This window comes from Papio anubis, chromosome 6, assembly GCF_008728515.1.
Source record: "Papio anubis isolate 15944 chromosome 6, Panubis1.0, whole genome shotgun sequence".
NCBI lineage: Eukaryota > Metazoa > Chordata > Mammalia > Primates > Cercopithecidae > Papio > Papio anubis.
Window position 1 is genome coordinate 130,363,585 of NC_044981.1, and position 14,613 is coordinate 130,378,197.

A 14,613-nucleotide genomic window follows, 5' to 3' on the forward strand; every position below is an offset into this window, starting at 1 on the left:
GCACCCAGAGCATTTATTAAGAGAGACTATATTCCTGGCGTTAAGCAAGAGTTTCAGCAAACTTTAAAGATTCAAGTCATACAAGATCTATTCCTTGACTACAGTGAAATTAAATTAGAACTCAGTAACAGAAAGATCCCTGGAAAATCCCCAAATGTTTGAAAACTAAACACATTTCAGATAAGCTGTGGATCAAAGAGAAGGCCAAACAGAGGAATTGGAAAATATTCTGAACTGAATGTAAATGAAAGCATCATATATCAAAATTTGTTGGATGGTATTAACTCAATACTTAAGGGAGCACTAAACACCTGCATTAGAAAAGAAGACAGGTCTCAAATCATGACCTCAGTTTTCACACTAAGAAATTTAGTAAAAACAACTGAAATTACAAAGTCAGCAGGAAAAAGGAAATTCAAATCATAGTGGAAATCGAAGGGGAAAAAAAAAATCAATGAAACCAAAAGCTATTTCTTTGAGATCAATAGAACTGATAAACCTCTAACCAGACTGAATATGAAAAAAATAGAAGAAACAAATTACTGATATCAGGAATGAGAGAGATGATCTATTACAAATTCTACATATTTTTATATGTAAAAATCTATACATATTTACATCTATTCCGTACATTACAGAATCTGTCATTTATTTAAAGGATTTTTTTTCCTTTGAAATGGTTTTTATTTTATTTATTTTACTTTAAGTTCTGGGACACATGTGCAGAACGTGCAGGTTTGTTACATAGGTATACATGTGCCTTGGTGGTTTGCTGCACCTACTAACCCGTCATCTAGCTTTTAAGCCCCACATGCATTCAGCATTTGTCCTAAGGCTCTCCTTCCCCTGCTGTCCATCCCCCTACAGGCTCCGATGTGTGATGTTCCCCTCCCTGTGTCCATGTATTCTCATTGTTCAACTCCCACTTATGAATGAGAACATGCAGTGTTTGCTTTTCTGTTCCTGTGTTAGTTTGCTGAGAGTGATGGTTTCCAGCTTCATCCGTATTCCTGCAAAGGACGTGAACTCGGTTGTTTTTTTGTTTGTTTTTTTTTGTGGCTGCAATTAAGGGAATATTATAAACAACTTTATGACAATGAAGTTGACATCTTAGATGAAATGGATAAATTCCTTGATAGACACAAATTATCAAAGTTCACTCAAAATAAGTCAGTAACCTGCCTGGCTCTATATCAAGCAAATTGAAATTACAACTTAAAACTTTCTCACAAAGAACCAGACTCAAATATCTTCACTAGTGTATTCTATCAAATATTTAGCTAATTGTACACAAACTGTTTCAAAAAATTGAAGACTTCATTTTATCAGGTCAGTATAATCCTTATATTGAAACCAGATAAAGACAGTAAAAGAAGAGAACACTAGGCTGGGTGCAGTGGCTCATGCTTGTAATCCCAGCACTTTGAGAGGCCAAGGCTGGTGAATCACCTGATGTCGGGAGTTCAAGACCAGTCTGGCCAATATGGTGAAACTCTGTCTCTACTAAAAACACAAAAAATTAGCCGGCAGTGGTGGTGGGCACCAGCTACTTGGGAGACTGAGGCAGGAGAATTGCTTGAATCGGGAGTGGGAGGTTGCAGTGAGCTGAGGTCACGCCACTGCACTCCAGGCTGGGCGTGACAGAGTGAGACTGTGTCTCAAAAAAACAAAACAAAAAACAGGAAAAAAAAAAAAAAACTACATATCAATTTCATCTCATGACATAAATGCAAAAAATTTAAACAATTTAATCAAATCCACCAATATTTTAAAAGGATATAACAAGTGGAGTATATCCCAGGAATTCAGGGTTGGTTTAATATTCAAAGAGCAATCATTGTTGTTCATTATATTAACAAACTTAAAAAGAAAACCTATATAATCATCTCATTAGATGCAGAAAAAGTATTTGAGAAATTCTACTTCCATTCCTAACAAAAATTATCAGTAAACTAGGAGTAGAAGTGAACTCTTTAACCTGACAAAAGAGCATCTATGAAAACTTACAGTGTCACACTTAATGGTGAAAGACGAATGCTTTCCTTTATAAGATCAGGAACAAGACAGGGATGTCTGCCCTCACCACTTCTATTCAGAATTGTACTGGAGGATCCAGCTAGTGCAGATGGATAATATAAACAAATAAAAGGTCTTCACATTGGGAAAAGAATTAAAACCATTTGTGTTCACAGACATAAATGTCTAGAAAATCTGATGGAATCTGCAATTAAAAAAAAATCTACTAGAACAAAAAAGTCAATTTAGTAAGGTTGCAAAATATATGATCAATGTACAAAAATAAATTGTATTTCTCTATACTGACAATGAGCAATCAAAATACAAATTTGAAATTTAAAAAGCTGGCATTTATAATAACATCATGAAATACTTGGGGGCAAAATAAGTGAAATACTTGAACACTGAACAATACAAAATATTGCTGAAATTAAAGAAAACCTATATAATTGGGAAGATATGCCTTGATCATGCATCAGAAGACAGTATTGTGATTTGAACGGACACTTCAACAAAGAAGATATTCAGATGGCAAATAGCACATATTTGCCATCTCAACTAAGGATGTTTGGATACTTAACGTCCTTAGTTATTAGGAAAATACAAATTAAACACACAGATACCACTATTAACCTATTTGGCAAAATTTAAAAGACTGAGCGTACCAAGTACTGGAGAGGATATTGAGGAACAGAAGCTTTCATACACTGCTGGTGGAAGTGTAAAATGGAACCGCTTTGTCAAATAGTTTGGCTGTTTTAAGAAAGCTAAATGTAACACCTATTGTACCATCCAGCCATTCTACTCCTGTTTATTCACACATAAAAATTAAATATATGCCGATATAAAGACTTGTAGACAGATACTACTAGGAGCTTTATTTGTAATGGACAAAAACGGAAAACAACACAAAGGTCCATCAATAGGTGAATAAACAAATTATGTTGTATCATCCAGTGGAATACTCAGCAATAAAAGGAATGCACTATTGATATACAGAGCATGGATGAATCGTAAAATAAGTAGGCTAACTTAAGCCAGACACCACACTTTTTCAAAAAAGAGTAAATACTTTGTGATTTCATTTATATAAAACTTCAGAAAATGCAAAATAACATAAAGCAACAGAAAGCATGTTAGTGATTGCTTGGTGATGAAGGGAGGAAGCAACAGATATATGCAGGAGGGAGGAAATTGCAAACTACAAGGAAACTTTTGAGGGTGAAGAATCTAATAACTGTCTTAAGTGTGATGATGGTTTTACAGATGTACACATATGTCCAAACTTGTAAAACTGTAGTTTATATATTTGCAGTTTGTCAGTTGTACCTCAATAAAGTGGCGTTTTAATAAAACAGTGTTAATAAGAATATTCTTATTAATTCATTTCTGACCTTCAAGAGAACAACAGACTCTGTTGAACTCTTGCTATATCCGGTACACGGTGCCTACCTGTATTGTTCTTGGTTAAAGTTTATGACAACTGAGAAATAGGTGCTTTCTCACTGTTGAAGCTGTTATAGCTTGGGGACATTAGGTAAATTGTCCAGGGTCAGCAGCCAGGAAGAAGTGAGATAAGGTTTCCAAATCAGGTTTTCTGGCTCCAACTGTGCCTGCTGGTCAGCCTTCAATTGTACTTCTTCCTCAGTGTGATGTGGCTAAGTCTGTGTTGGAATCTCAAAGTCACTTGTCCAGGGATTTTACTAACCATTATTTTTTTCTATGTTTGGCTGTTACAAGTTGGTTATTTTATGTTGAAAACAGATGTTTTCTGCTAAAATTGAAGACAGCTATTCTTAGTTATTTGGAGACAGTTCTTTGAAGGTACTCTGTGTGTGTGTTAGGTTGATCTGCCATGCCGCCACAGCCTGGCCAGTCTCATTTGTCAGGCAGCATCCATTCGCTGGTGAACTCTGACAGGTGGTAACATTATGGATTAATAGCCCGTGATACCAAATTCAGCCTACAATTTTATGACAAACTATTCTTTACTGTAAAGCTTTTTTTCTTAAATAGTCCACTAGATGGCAGCAGATCCATGTGGAATAGAATGGGTCTTCATTGCTGTAGATGAAGAGCCAGAAATGGGACACTGTTTTGTTTTTGATGACCCAGTAGTGCCTCATTTTCGGATGTGTAGGAAATGGTATTCTTTTTCTGTTATGAAAAAATGTAACATACTCTTTGAAGTCACGTCTGTGGAAGTGAGTAGTGGTACAGATAGTTCAAAATTGTAGATAATGCAAAAATAATTTTTTCTTTGTATTCTCATAGAGACACATGTTGATTTAATCCTATCTGTATGCATTAGATGAACTTTTCTTCAAGAAACTGTTTATGCTTAAATAATTCTTTTTATGGTTGGAAAAACTGCAGCTTGTTTCATGAGTTTTTTTCTTTAATTGGACCTAGGCCGATCAAAATAGAAGATGACTGTCCTATAAATTCATAGCACCTAAGGCTAGATAATGAAGTGAAATCCTACAGACTGGACTTGGGAGAAAATAGGAGGATTATTTATTTTTCCAGATCACCATACTGCTTGTCATCTGACTAGAAACTTCTTATCTCCCTTTCTCTAAGCTTATTTTTCTCAAGCATTTTTGAATATGGTCAATTGGAGTGTGGCAGAAGATCCTGTGAACCCACATATCCTACTATCCATGCCTTCTAGAAGAGGAAGAACTTAGGAGATAGCCAAAAACCAGAGAGTCATAAAATAATAGAGTGCTAACAATATTTTTGCAGCAAATATGCTATAAAAATGCTTATCCAAAGCAATGAAAACGTATTTTGTTTCTAAATTAGTATAAGAGCAACAGATGAAAATGAAGTACTCAAGCCAACACCTATGATGGGTGAATAACATATTCTGAGAATTAAAGAAATTCAACTCAGTGTACATGCATGCATGTTCAATGGAAATTTTGTAACATTGTTAAATATTTTACTAGATAGACTTAACAATATAGTGACTACAGCAGATCCTCCATTTCCGTGGGTTCTGCATGGATTCAACCAACCATGGAACAAAAATATTCAGAAAAATTTAAAAAATAAAAAATACAAATAAAACACAGCACACTATAACAATTTACATATCATTTATTTTATATTAGGTATTGTAAGTAATGTAGAGATGATATTCAGGAGGATGCGCATAGGTTATATGCAAATACTCTGCCATTTTGTATTAGAAACTTGAGCATCTGTGGATTTTGTTATCTGTGGGAGGTGGATGGAGGGAGGCATGGAACCAATCCTCTAGGGATAGTGAAGGATGACAGTACATTCAAATAACATGCCAAGTTGAGTTTTTAAATACAAGGTTTTAGTAATTTTTAATAATTGAGGACAAGGACCGGCCAACTTTCCCTGTAAAGGGCGGACACTTTTAGACTTTCTTGCATTTTCTTTTTTTTTTTTTTTGTTAACCCTTTAAAACTGTAGCAACAGTTCTTAGCTTGGAAGTCTATACGAAACCAGGTTTCAGGCTCTACGGGCCATAATTTGTTGACCCTGGTGTAGGAGGGTAATGCTAGTTGTATATAAAATGAAGTCTCTGGAATCTTGGCAGTTCATAAAACCCGGAGAAAGAGCAGGCATTTCTTTCTTGATCACTTTCAGCTGGAAGAAGGACCCTTGTGATCCACTGCCGGACCTAAACTTACTTTGAGCACTGCTGGAAACCTCTAAACATCTCAGTTCAACTCCTTCAGATTACTTTTTCAATCTAGACACACTTATTTTTTCTTTGTTTGCTTTGTCAACTGTCACACACCTGGATTATGAAATAATGTGTTTTAACGTCTTTTACTTTCAGTTCTTTTAACACACTGAAAAAAGTTTTTTGAAAACCAAGAAATCTACATTCTAACCCTAGCTCTTCTAATAAATAGCTATAGTTGTTGGAACAAGTTAGTTTTTCTGTCTGGTTCTCAGCTTCTTTGTTTATAAAATAGGATTGAACTAATACCACATAATATTTCTTCCAAATTTGATTTAGTAGTTTCAGATTTATGTTTCTGTAATCCCTTTATCACCTGATCAGATGATGCCTTTAATTGATCCTCAAGTGTAGACCTGCTCAATTTAAAGGAACACAACAAATTAATGTTGATGTTCAACAGCCCTCCCATTGTGCCTGGTACATAGTAGATGCCCAGTAAATGTGTGTCGAATGAATCAATGAGTGAATAATAAATGGGCATAACTACCTTTCTTAACTCTCCATTTATTTATGCTTTATGTTTTAGAAATACATATTATTATATAAGTTTTGGTCTTTCCAGTATTCTTTTTATGGTTCACTCATAAAACTATTCATTGAGGGTCAACAATATGATAAATTCTGGAAATACCAAAATGAATAAAACTTAGTCTTTGCCTTTAAGAAGTTTGCCTTCTAGTTAGGGTGACTAATAGGTATTCTGATCATTTCAGTGTATGTCTGAGTATGACATTAGAGGTTTGAATCTCCAAACTGAAATGTCCTGTTTCTTACCCTTCAAACCATTACAAATGCCACCTTCATTACAGCTTTTTGGATTGTTCTCCAATAGAACACATATATTATAATATAGGTCATTGTTTGAAACATTGTTATAGCATTTGTTGCTGCTGCTCCCTCTGAGTTTATATGGTGTTTGTACTTTCTTTTTGTCCTTTTCTAGATTGTATGCTGCATAAGTGTAGGGGGACTTGTCTTCCATTTCTATTCATGAGAAGCAACTCGCTCTCATTAGTTAAATGCATTCTATTAGGCAATAACATAATGGTTGTTTTCTAAGGGGCTTCATTTTATGAGACATTGTATTATCTTAAAAAATTGTTTCAGAGTGACAAGGAGGTTGTTAGCGAGATCATTTGATTTTTAAGAAATTTCAGTATCTATAAAACCTAAATCTACAAAGCCAAAAGCACAGAGTAAATGTAGCTTTTGATTATAACTAGATTGTTAGTAATAGCGACTAATACTTTCATTATTAATCACCTGAATTATAATGAAGGTAAGCAATGTTCAAAGAATCTTAAAACAGTTTTGGTGCTTTGACCATCAGTTTTTTTCCCCCTCCAAAGACTGGCTCTGTGATGCCACTTCTCAGTGGTCATAATATTATAACCAAAAAGATCCCAGTGTAATAGTAGCTTTGGGTATTAGGTGACCCAAAATAAATTTCGCTGTAATTTATCCCTTTTGTTTTCTACAGTGAATACACTTCCTTTTTTTGTACCTAAGCTTAAAAACAAAAGCTTCTGCCTGACATACTGCTGCTATCCCTCATACAACGAGAACTCCTTTCCCATTTCCACAGAAAGGATAAAACAGGTCTATTCAGTTCCTGTAGCCAATGCCAAATCTAGGGGGTGATTTCCTGTGCGCTCCTCTCTTTCAGCAAAACTAAGCAGCAGTATCCCTTAGCCTGTGGAACAGTGTCTCCGTGTAACCACAAACAGTACGTTCTATATATAACAGTGGAGGAAATAGATAGGGAAGGAGACAGACAGTTAATATATCTAAATATATACATTGCAGAACAAGAGAAAAAATATTGGCAGGTCCTCAGTTGCCACTCTACAGCTGATCACAGGCTGCAGTTTGTATTACTATTTTCCTGTTATAATAACCATTCCACGTTCCTCTTGCTGTCTTTCAGTATCTCAGCAGTTTGGGATAACCCAGATTTTCATCCCTGGGTCCTTGTTGCTCCTGCTCACAGGCTATGCGGTACTCACTTTTATGATTGTAGATGACAGTATTATCAGGTCCCCTCCAGTTCATCTCCCTTTTACTTGTGTATGAGCATACCCCAACTTCTGCTTAATAATTACCTCAGTCAACATACTACCTTGTCCCTAAATGACCAGTTGTAGTCTTGAAAACGTGATTGTTTTCCTCACTTGGATATTGTCTCTAAATCATCTTGAGAGATGGAAAAAATTGTACAAATGGATAATTAGATGTAATTGTGAAATACTGCACTTTGTCCCCTTACTTCCCAAATCCAAGTTTCTTTCTGGCTATAGGTGAAACAGCACCCTGGAGTGCTGGTTCTTTGAGACCATAAAGATCCTATAGGACAGCACTTCAGTTTCCCAAGATGCTTGTCTCCCAGCTGGTGCCAGGATTGAGTCTCAGTAGGCCATAAACATTCTAGAAGTCCAGCAGCTTCTAGATAACAGAATGCATGGCAGAGCAGTGAATCCCATTGTCCTTGATTTTTTTTCTCTGTAATTTCTTGATCAGAAGCATCAGTGTGTGGAACACCTTGATTGTGACTAATAGGTGGACTAGGAGTCTGGTAGAAGCATGGGGTGGGGTGAGTGGGGACGGGCGGCAGGGGGCGCAGTGGGTGCTTAGAGGATGCATAACAGAACCCAGAGTAGTACCATTGAAGTGAATATAAAATTCTGCCTCCTCCAAGATGGAAGGAGCACAGTTATCTTGTCACCAGCTAGCTGGGTCAACCCTCAACAACGTCAGATCACTAGTTTGCTTTTTGTTTTTAAATTAGCACATTATTCAAAGTGTTTGTAAAGATAATTAGCCATAGGAAATAAAATGGGTAAAATCATCTCTGTAGAGCATATGGATATGCATCTGGGAAGTCCAAAGGATGAATGAAAACATTAATACAAGAAATCAAAAATAATTTACTAGTGTGTAACATGAGATTGCTATTGTTGCAAATTGGTATATGGCAATGCCCATGGTCATGTCCACCTGAGTAAGGGGAAATCCATATTGGTGAGCCTCCCTCTGGCTTTTGTTCTGACAACCATTGCTAGTTTATTATTTCACTGAACAAGTGCTTCAGGAGTTGGGGTGAGGGATAGGCTGACTGACATACGTAGAACAAAATGTAGAAAGGCTGTACCAACAAGAGAACACCCAATTCATGGTGAACAGCTTGGCTCACTTGGTTACCTTGTACCGTTGTGTACTCTATCCAGGGCTCAGTAGCAAGGCCAGAATGAGTCCTCGAAAGGATGGTTTGGCGCCAATATTCTAAGGGACCCCTATGTTTTTCCTATTGGGATTTGCTACTAGTTTTCTTCAGTGCCCTGAAATTACACAGGCTTGGTGTACCGTTGGATTAGCTGAGTCATTAAAGCCAAGTTGTAGATCTGCTTATACCACCACTTGAACTCTCTGGATGGCCTTTTCTTTTGGGAGTTGAAGCTGAAGCTGGTAACCTTTGGGTCATTCAGTAAAGGGTGGAAGCAGCATTAAAAAGTCTGTTTCTCATTTGTACTTGAGTCTACAAAGAAAAGCACTTTGCAGAAGTATGTCAGTTATCTACAGATTAATTCACGAAGATTTTTCACTGAGGAAACACTGCCCTGTATTTTCATGGCTTTATTTTCTACCTGCTGGCTTACTTATGCTTTGCAGACATCTAAGAGTACATGTTGCTTCCTGCTTTTCTGGTCCTAAAAGCAGATGTAACTAGTCTATTGGACTAATGTAGTGTCCTGTAGGAGGAGATGATCCATATCCTTGACAACAAAATTGTAGTACAGAGATTGAGAGTGTACATAACCATGAGATAAACCTGTGAAGGCTTGCTGATGTCCCATCCCATTGATAGCAAATCCTTCCTCATGTTCTCTGTCTTTTAGGATAGAGCAAAAAGTGTTTGCCGTATCAGCAGGTATATACAAGTAGCTAGAGATTGTGATGCTCTGTTGTAGTACATCCATCACATTTTGAGGAACATTGCAGTTGGAGTCACCACCTGAATAGCTTTTGCTAGTTGTCATGAGCATTAGCCTTCTGCATCCTCCAGATAGACCAGTTAAATGGGAATGAGGCATGTCCACTCCCTGCTCTTTCTGTCCTTTGTGGTGGCATTTCTGAGTAATTCCCAGGGAACAGATAATGCCCTTGGTTTTATTGTTTCATTAGAGTGGGTCCCCAAGGAGTTCCAGTGATTTCTTTCTTCCATAAGAGCCCTTACTTAGGGAGTATGAGTGAGAACTGGGGGTTGCTGAGTACATCTGTTATCTGTTCAGAAACCGGAAATTACCACATGGTGGAACTAGGCACCCACTGGGCCTGTCAGAATCTATTTCTACTCAATTCTTTCATTGGCTGAGTAATTTTATATAGCATTCATGTAGTGTACTTGTTTGTACTTTGCAAGATGGATATGCATTTCAGTCCTTTTTGTGCTATTCGGTTTATTCATGAATATTAAAGTTCCTATTCTTGGCCCATTTTTCTTTTTTTTTTTTTTTTGTTATGCTTTAAGTTCTGGGATACATGTGCAGAATGTGCAGGTTTGTTACATAGGTATACACGTGTCTTGGCCCATTTTTCTACTGGATTGTCTGGCATTTTCTAAATTATTTCTAGTTATTGACTATTGCTCCCTCTTTCTTATATATTATGTAGTCTATACCTTTTGTTTTTAAGGCTTTTGATTGCAATTATATCCTCAACTGCTTTTCATAATTTTTACCAATCAGAAATGTGAAAGTTTAATTATCAGTGAAGTTGAAATTTTGTTATATATACATTTGGCTTTTGTAAATTGCAAGATTATAACCTTTGTCCATTTTTTATTGGGCTGTTTTTCTGTTACTAAAAATAACTACCACTGTAGTTTAACCTTTTTCCTCTTCATATCCTGCAGTTACTGTCTCCCATGTGTATACAAACACACACTTACATAAGTACTTGTGATATATGTACACATTTTTTATATAACATTTAACAAAGTTCTTTTATGTAGTCAAATTTGTCAATATTTTCCTCTGTGGGTTTTAGTTTTGTATCATCCTTAGCTAATATTTTATATCTCTTACTCCAAGATCATATATAAGATGATATGATAAAAACATTTATATTTCTTATAGCAGTTTAATATTTTCAATTTTACTATTTAAATTAATGGTTTATTAAAAATATATTTTGCTATGCTGGGAGGTAGGGTTCTTTCTCCCCCGCCCAAATGGTTAGTCAGTTTTCCTGGTGTCATTTATTAAATAATTTATTTTTTCTCACTTGCTATGATTTTTTCCTAAAGAACAATAACCCTTTAGAGTTGAGATAAACACCTGCCAGTAGTCTATCGATGCCCATACTACAGTTTGTATTATCCATACACTATAAGGCAGTTCAAGAAAATCTGTTGAGGTTGAGAGGGAATATATAGCTAATCACATGCAGCCATAAGTTAAACACAGCAAAACAAAATTTGTTCATCTTATGAAAGGAAAAATGAACTCCCAAAAAGCAAAAATACATTCCTATTAAATTAGCCAAATGCTACAGTTACTATACATTCCTATTAAATTAGCCAAATGCTATGAAGCTACTATACATTCCTATTAAATTAGCCAATGCTACAGTTAATTATACATCTTATTAAATTAGCCAAATGCTATACATTTATACATCTCTATTAAATTCAGCCAAATGCTACAGTTATAATATCTTCTATTAAATTAGCCAAACAAGCAGTTACTATACATCTTATTGGGGAATTAGGCCAAATGCTACAGTTACTATACATTCCTATTAAATTAGCCAAATGCTACAGTTACTATACATTCCTATTAAATTAGCCAAATGCTACAGTTACTATACATTCCTATTAAATTAGCCAAATGCTACAGTTACTATATGCTTTGATTCCTCTCTAGTCTTTCTGTTTTTCAGCTTTGACTTAAAAGCAGTGTTTATTACTTCATTCCCAGTGACCAAAACTTATCCTGCATTTTGTAATACTTTATCGTTCCCTTGAGCGTGTAAATAATGAATATTTTTAAAGCATTTAAGCTATATAAGTAAACCACTCATTTAAATAAAAAGAGTGGGGGGGGGTTAGATTGTTAAGAGTTCTTTGGATTGTCAGATTATTTCTACTTGACGTTTTATTTATGTATCATGACATTTTATTTATGTCCCCACACACATAAAACTATATAGATCCTCCCCTTTTGTGTAGAGCCTTTAAAAAAAAAAATTGCAATAGTTGTAGACTTCCGGATTGTGAGTTTAACATGACTTTTAAGCCCTGCGCTTCTTATTTTAAAATTTTTAAGTATTCTAAACCTCACAAAATATATATAAAAGTGTAGTACAATGAACCTTTCATCTGGATTCACCAGTTGTGAGCCGTTTTCAACTTCTGTTTAATGTGTTTTTTACTTTCTGTATTCAAATTTCTCCAATTGTCCCTACGATTCTTTTTATAGTACTTGCTTTTTCCTGATTCGGAATCCAGTCAAAACTCATACAGTGTCTTTTGGGTATTTTAATTCTTTAATTTAGAAAGCATCCCTGTCTTTGTCAACTTTTTTCTTCCCTTTTTTGACATTGACTTCTTCAAATGCTCAGGCACGTTATCTCGTAGATTGTCCCACAATCTAAACTGGTCTAATTTCTTTTTGTGATTAGATTCATGTTAAATATTTTGGCAAGAAAAATCCATAGATCATATTGTGACTTTCTCACTGCAGCATGTCACAAGGTTCATAATGTCAGTTTTTTCCATTCTCACTGCTAAATTTGGTCATTTGTTTTCAGACAACAGATTTATATATGATAAAGTTATGTCGTTTATAATTAATGTCATCTGTGTGGTGGTAATTTAAGTTGTGTGAATGTCCTGTGATTTTAGCATTTTTTGATGATCTTGCTAAAATCAGTTATTACATGGATAATTGAAAAATGATTTTTTCTAATTCTATTATTCCTTTCTCATTTATTAACTATAACTTATTTACATTATATTCTAATGAAATGTGTAATCATTACTTATTTTCCTCACAATTTTTATGCTAGTAGCATTGAAGTCTGTGTGCCATTGTATTTAATATCCTAATGGGATAAGGAAGAAGATGGTATTTTGGGGTCATAAGTGCATTTTCACAAGTTAACGTTCCCACACAATTTCCTCTTGAAAATTAATTCATTTTTGTTACTAATTAGATTTAAGTAAACCGTTTATTCTTTTTCCCAGTTAATATTTTCTATTTTCATCTTTGTTTTTCTGTCTGTTTTCAACTGCCCAATTGCTTGTACATATTTTTAACTCATTGTTTCTGTTGCCTTAACTTTTGTGACAATTAATGCATGAATTTTCTATTATAATAGCTGTAGAAATACAAAGAACTCTGAATCAACTTGGAACACCTCAAGATTCACCCGAATTGAGGCAACAGCTGTAAGTATCTAGTTAAACAAATAAAAGAGAAAGGAAAAACTCTATTGCTATTATTCTGTTGCTTTTACAATATGTAGTGTTATGTTTATTGGAGGAAAAAAATGGAAAAACAATGGAATTTTTCTCCTACCTTATCTATACATTTGTTCCAAGCTTTTGTGTAGATTTTTCCCTGTCTGGAGTAGGAAGGTGTTTGTATTTTAAAAATCTGGCAGGCCGAGGCAGGCGGATCACAAGTTCAGGAGTTTGAGAACAACCTGGCCAATATGGTGCAACCCCATCTCTACTAAAAATACAAAAATTAGCCAGGCATGGTGGCAGGCTTCTGTAGTCCCAGCTACTCAGGAGGCTGAGGCAGGAGAATCTCTTGAACCCAGGAGGTGGAGTTTGCAGTGAGCCGAGATCACACCACTGCACTCCAGCCTGGGCAACTGAGCAAGACTCTGTCTCAAAAAAAAAAAAAGAAAAGAAAATTCTTTGATAGGCTTACCCTATCAAAGCAGAATTTCTTTAGTTGCATTTCTTATAGTTTTTAGGTAGGTTGTTTTTGACAGCCGTTGAAAAATTAAACTCTAGTATCTCAATTTATGTGATTTACTTTCCATAGCTAACAATCCCTGCAGTCACCAGAGTTTTATTTGGTTTAGATCCAATACATATCCAGCTACGTGAGCTGTCTCCCCACAAGTTTATACCTACATCTTTGAATTTCAGACAGCATTAGCTTCCCTTTAAAAAAAAAGTTATAATGAATTATGTAGTACATATTCCAGTAAATTAATATGCTGTTAGAAGACCAGCAGTCATAGCAATAATATCTTGTCTGTGGTATGTTATGGATTTTACAGAGTATTTTTACATATTTTCTCATTTAAACCTTACAGAATTGGAGTAAGAGAAATAGACCAAAAGAACTGTTTCCATTTTGTTCATGTCTCTTATGGGTTTAATGAGTTTCCCAATGTCATTTAAAACTTAAGTCTTAAATTTTATTTCAGTACTGTTACAGCTGTAAATTTCAAGTCACATATATCTAGTAAGCAATACTTCTAAACAACATTAACTGTAGAGGGAAAATTGCAAAGAGAATGATATTAAAAGATAGGTAATAGGAATTCATATTTTTAGGAAGTACAATTTGAAGAACTTACAATTATCTCTAATTTATATTTTATTTTTCCACAGTGGGTAAGTGTCAGAATGGTAAAAATGCTCCAAGCCACAATTCATTAAACTAAATTAAAATGGAATAGAAGTACATAATTCATAATAGTTCTAATATTTTGATAGAGTTAATAGTGAAGATTCTGAATATATATCCATAGTCACTCAGAATTTTTTTTTTTTTTTTTTTTTTTTTTTGAGGCAGGATCTCATGCTGTCACCCAGGCTGTAGTGCAGTGACTTGATCACGGTTCAC

The 14,613-nt window shown here is 35.1% G+C and overlaps 1 protein-coding gene across 1 annotated transcript in view; it reads left to right on the top strand.

Annotated features, from left to right (window-relative positions):
• Window positions 1–14,613, top strand: part of STX7 (syntaxin 7) — a 56,033-nt gene that overhangs the window by 24,947 nt on the left and 16,473 nt on the right. The window contains exon 3 of the mRNA XM_003898179.4: window positions 13,124–13,193. Within this exon, the coding sequence (XP_003898228.1) occupies window positions 13,124–13,193 (70 nt within the window). The remainder of the gene's footprint in view (window positions 1–13,123; window positions 13,194–14,613) is intronic.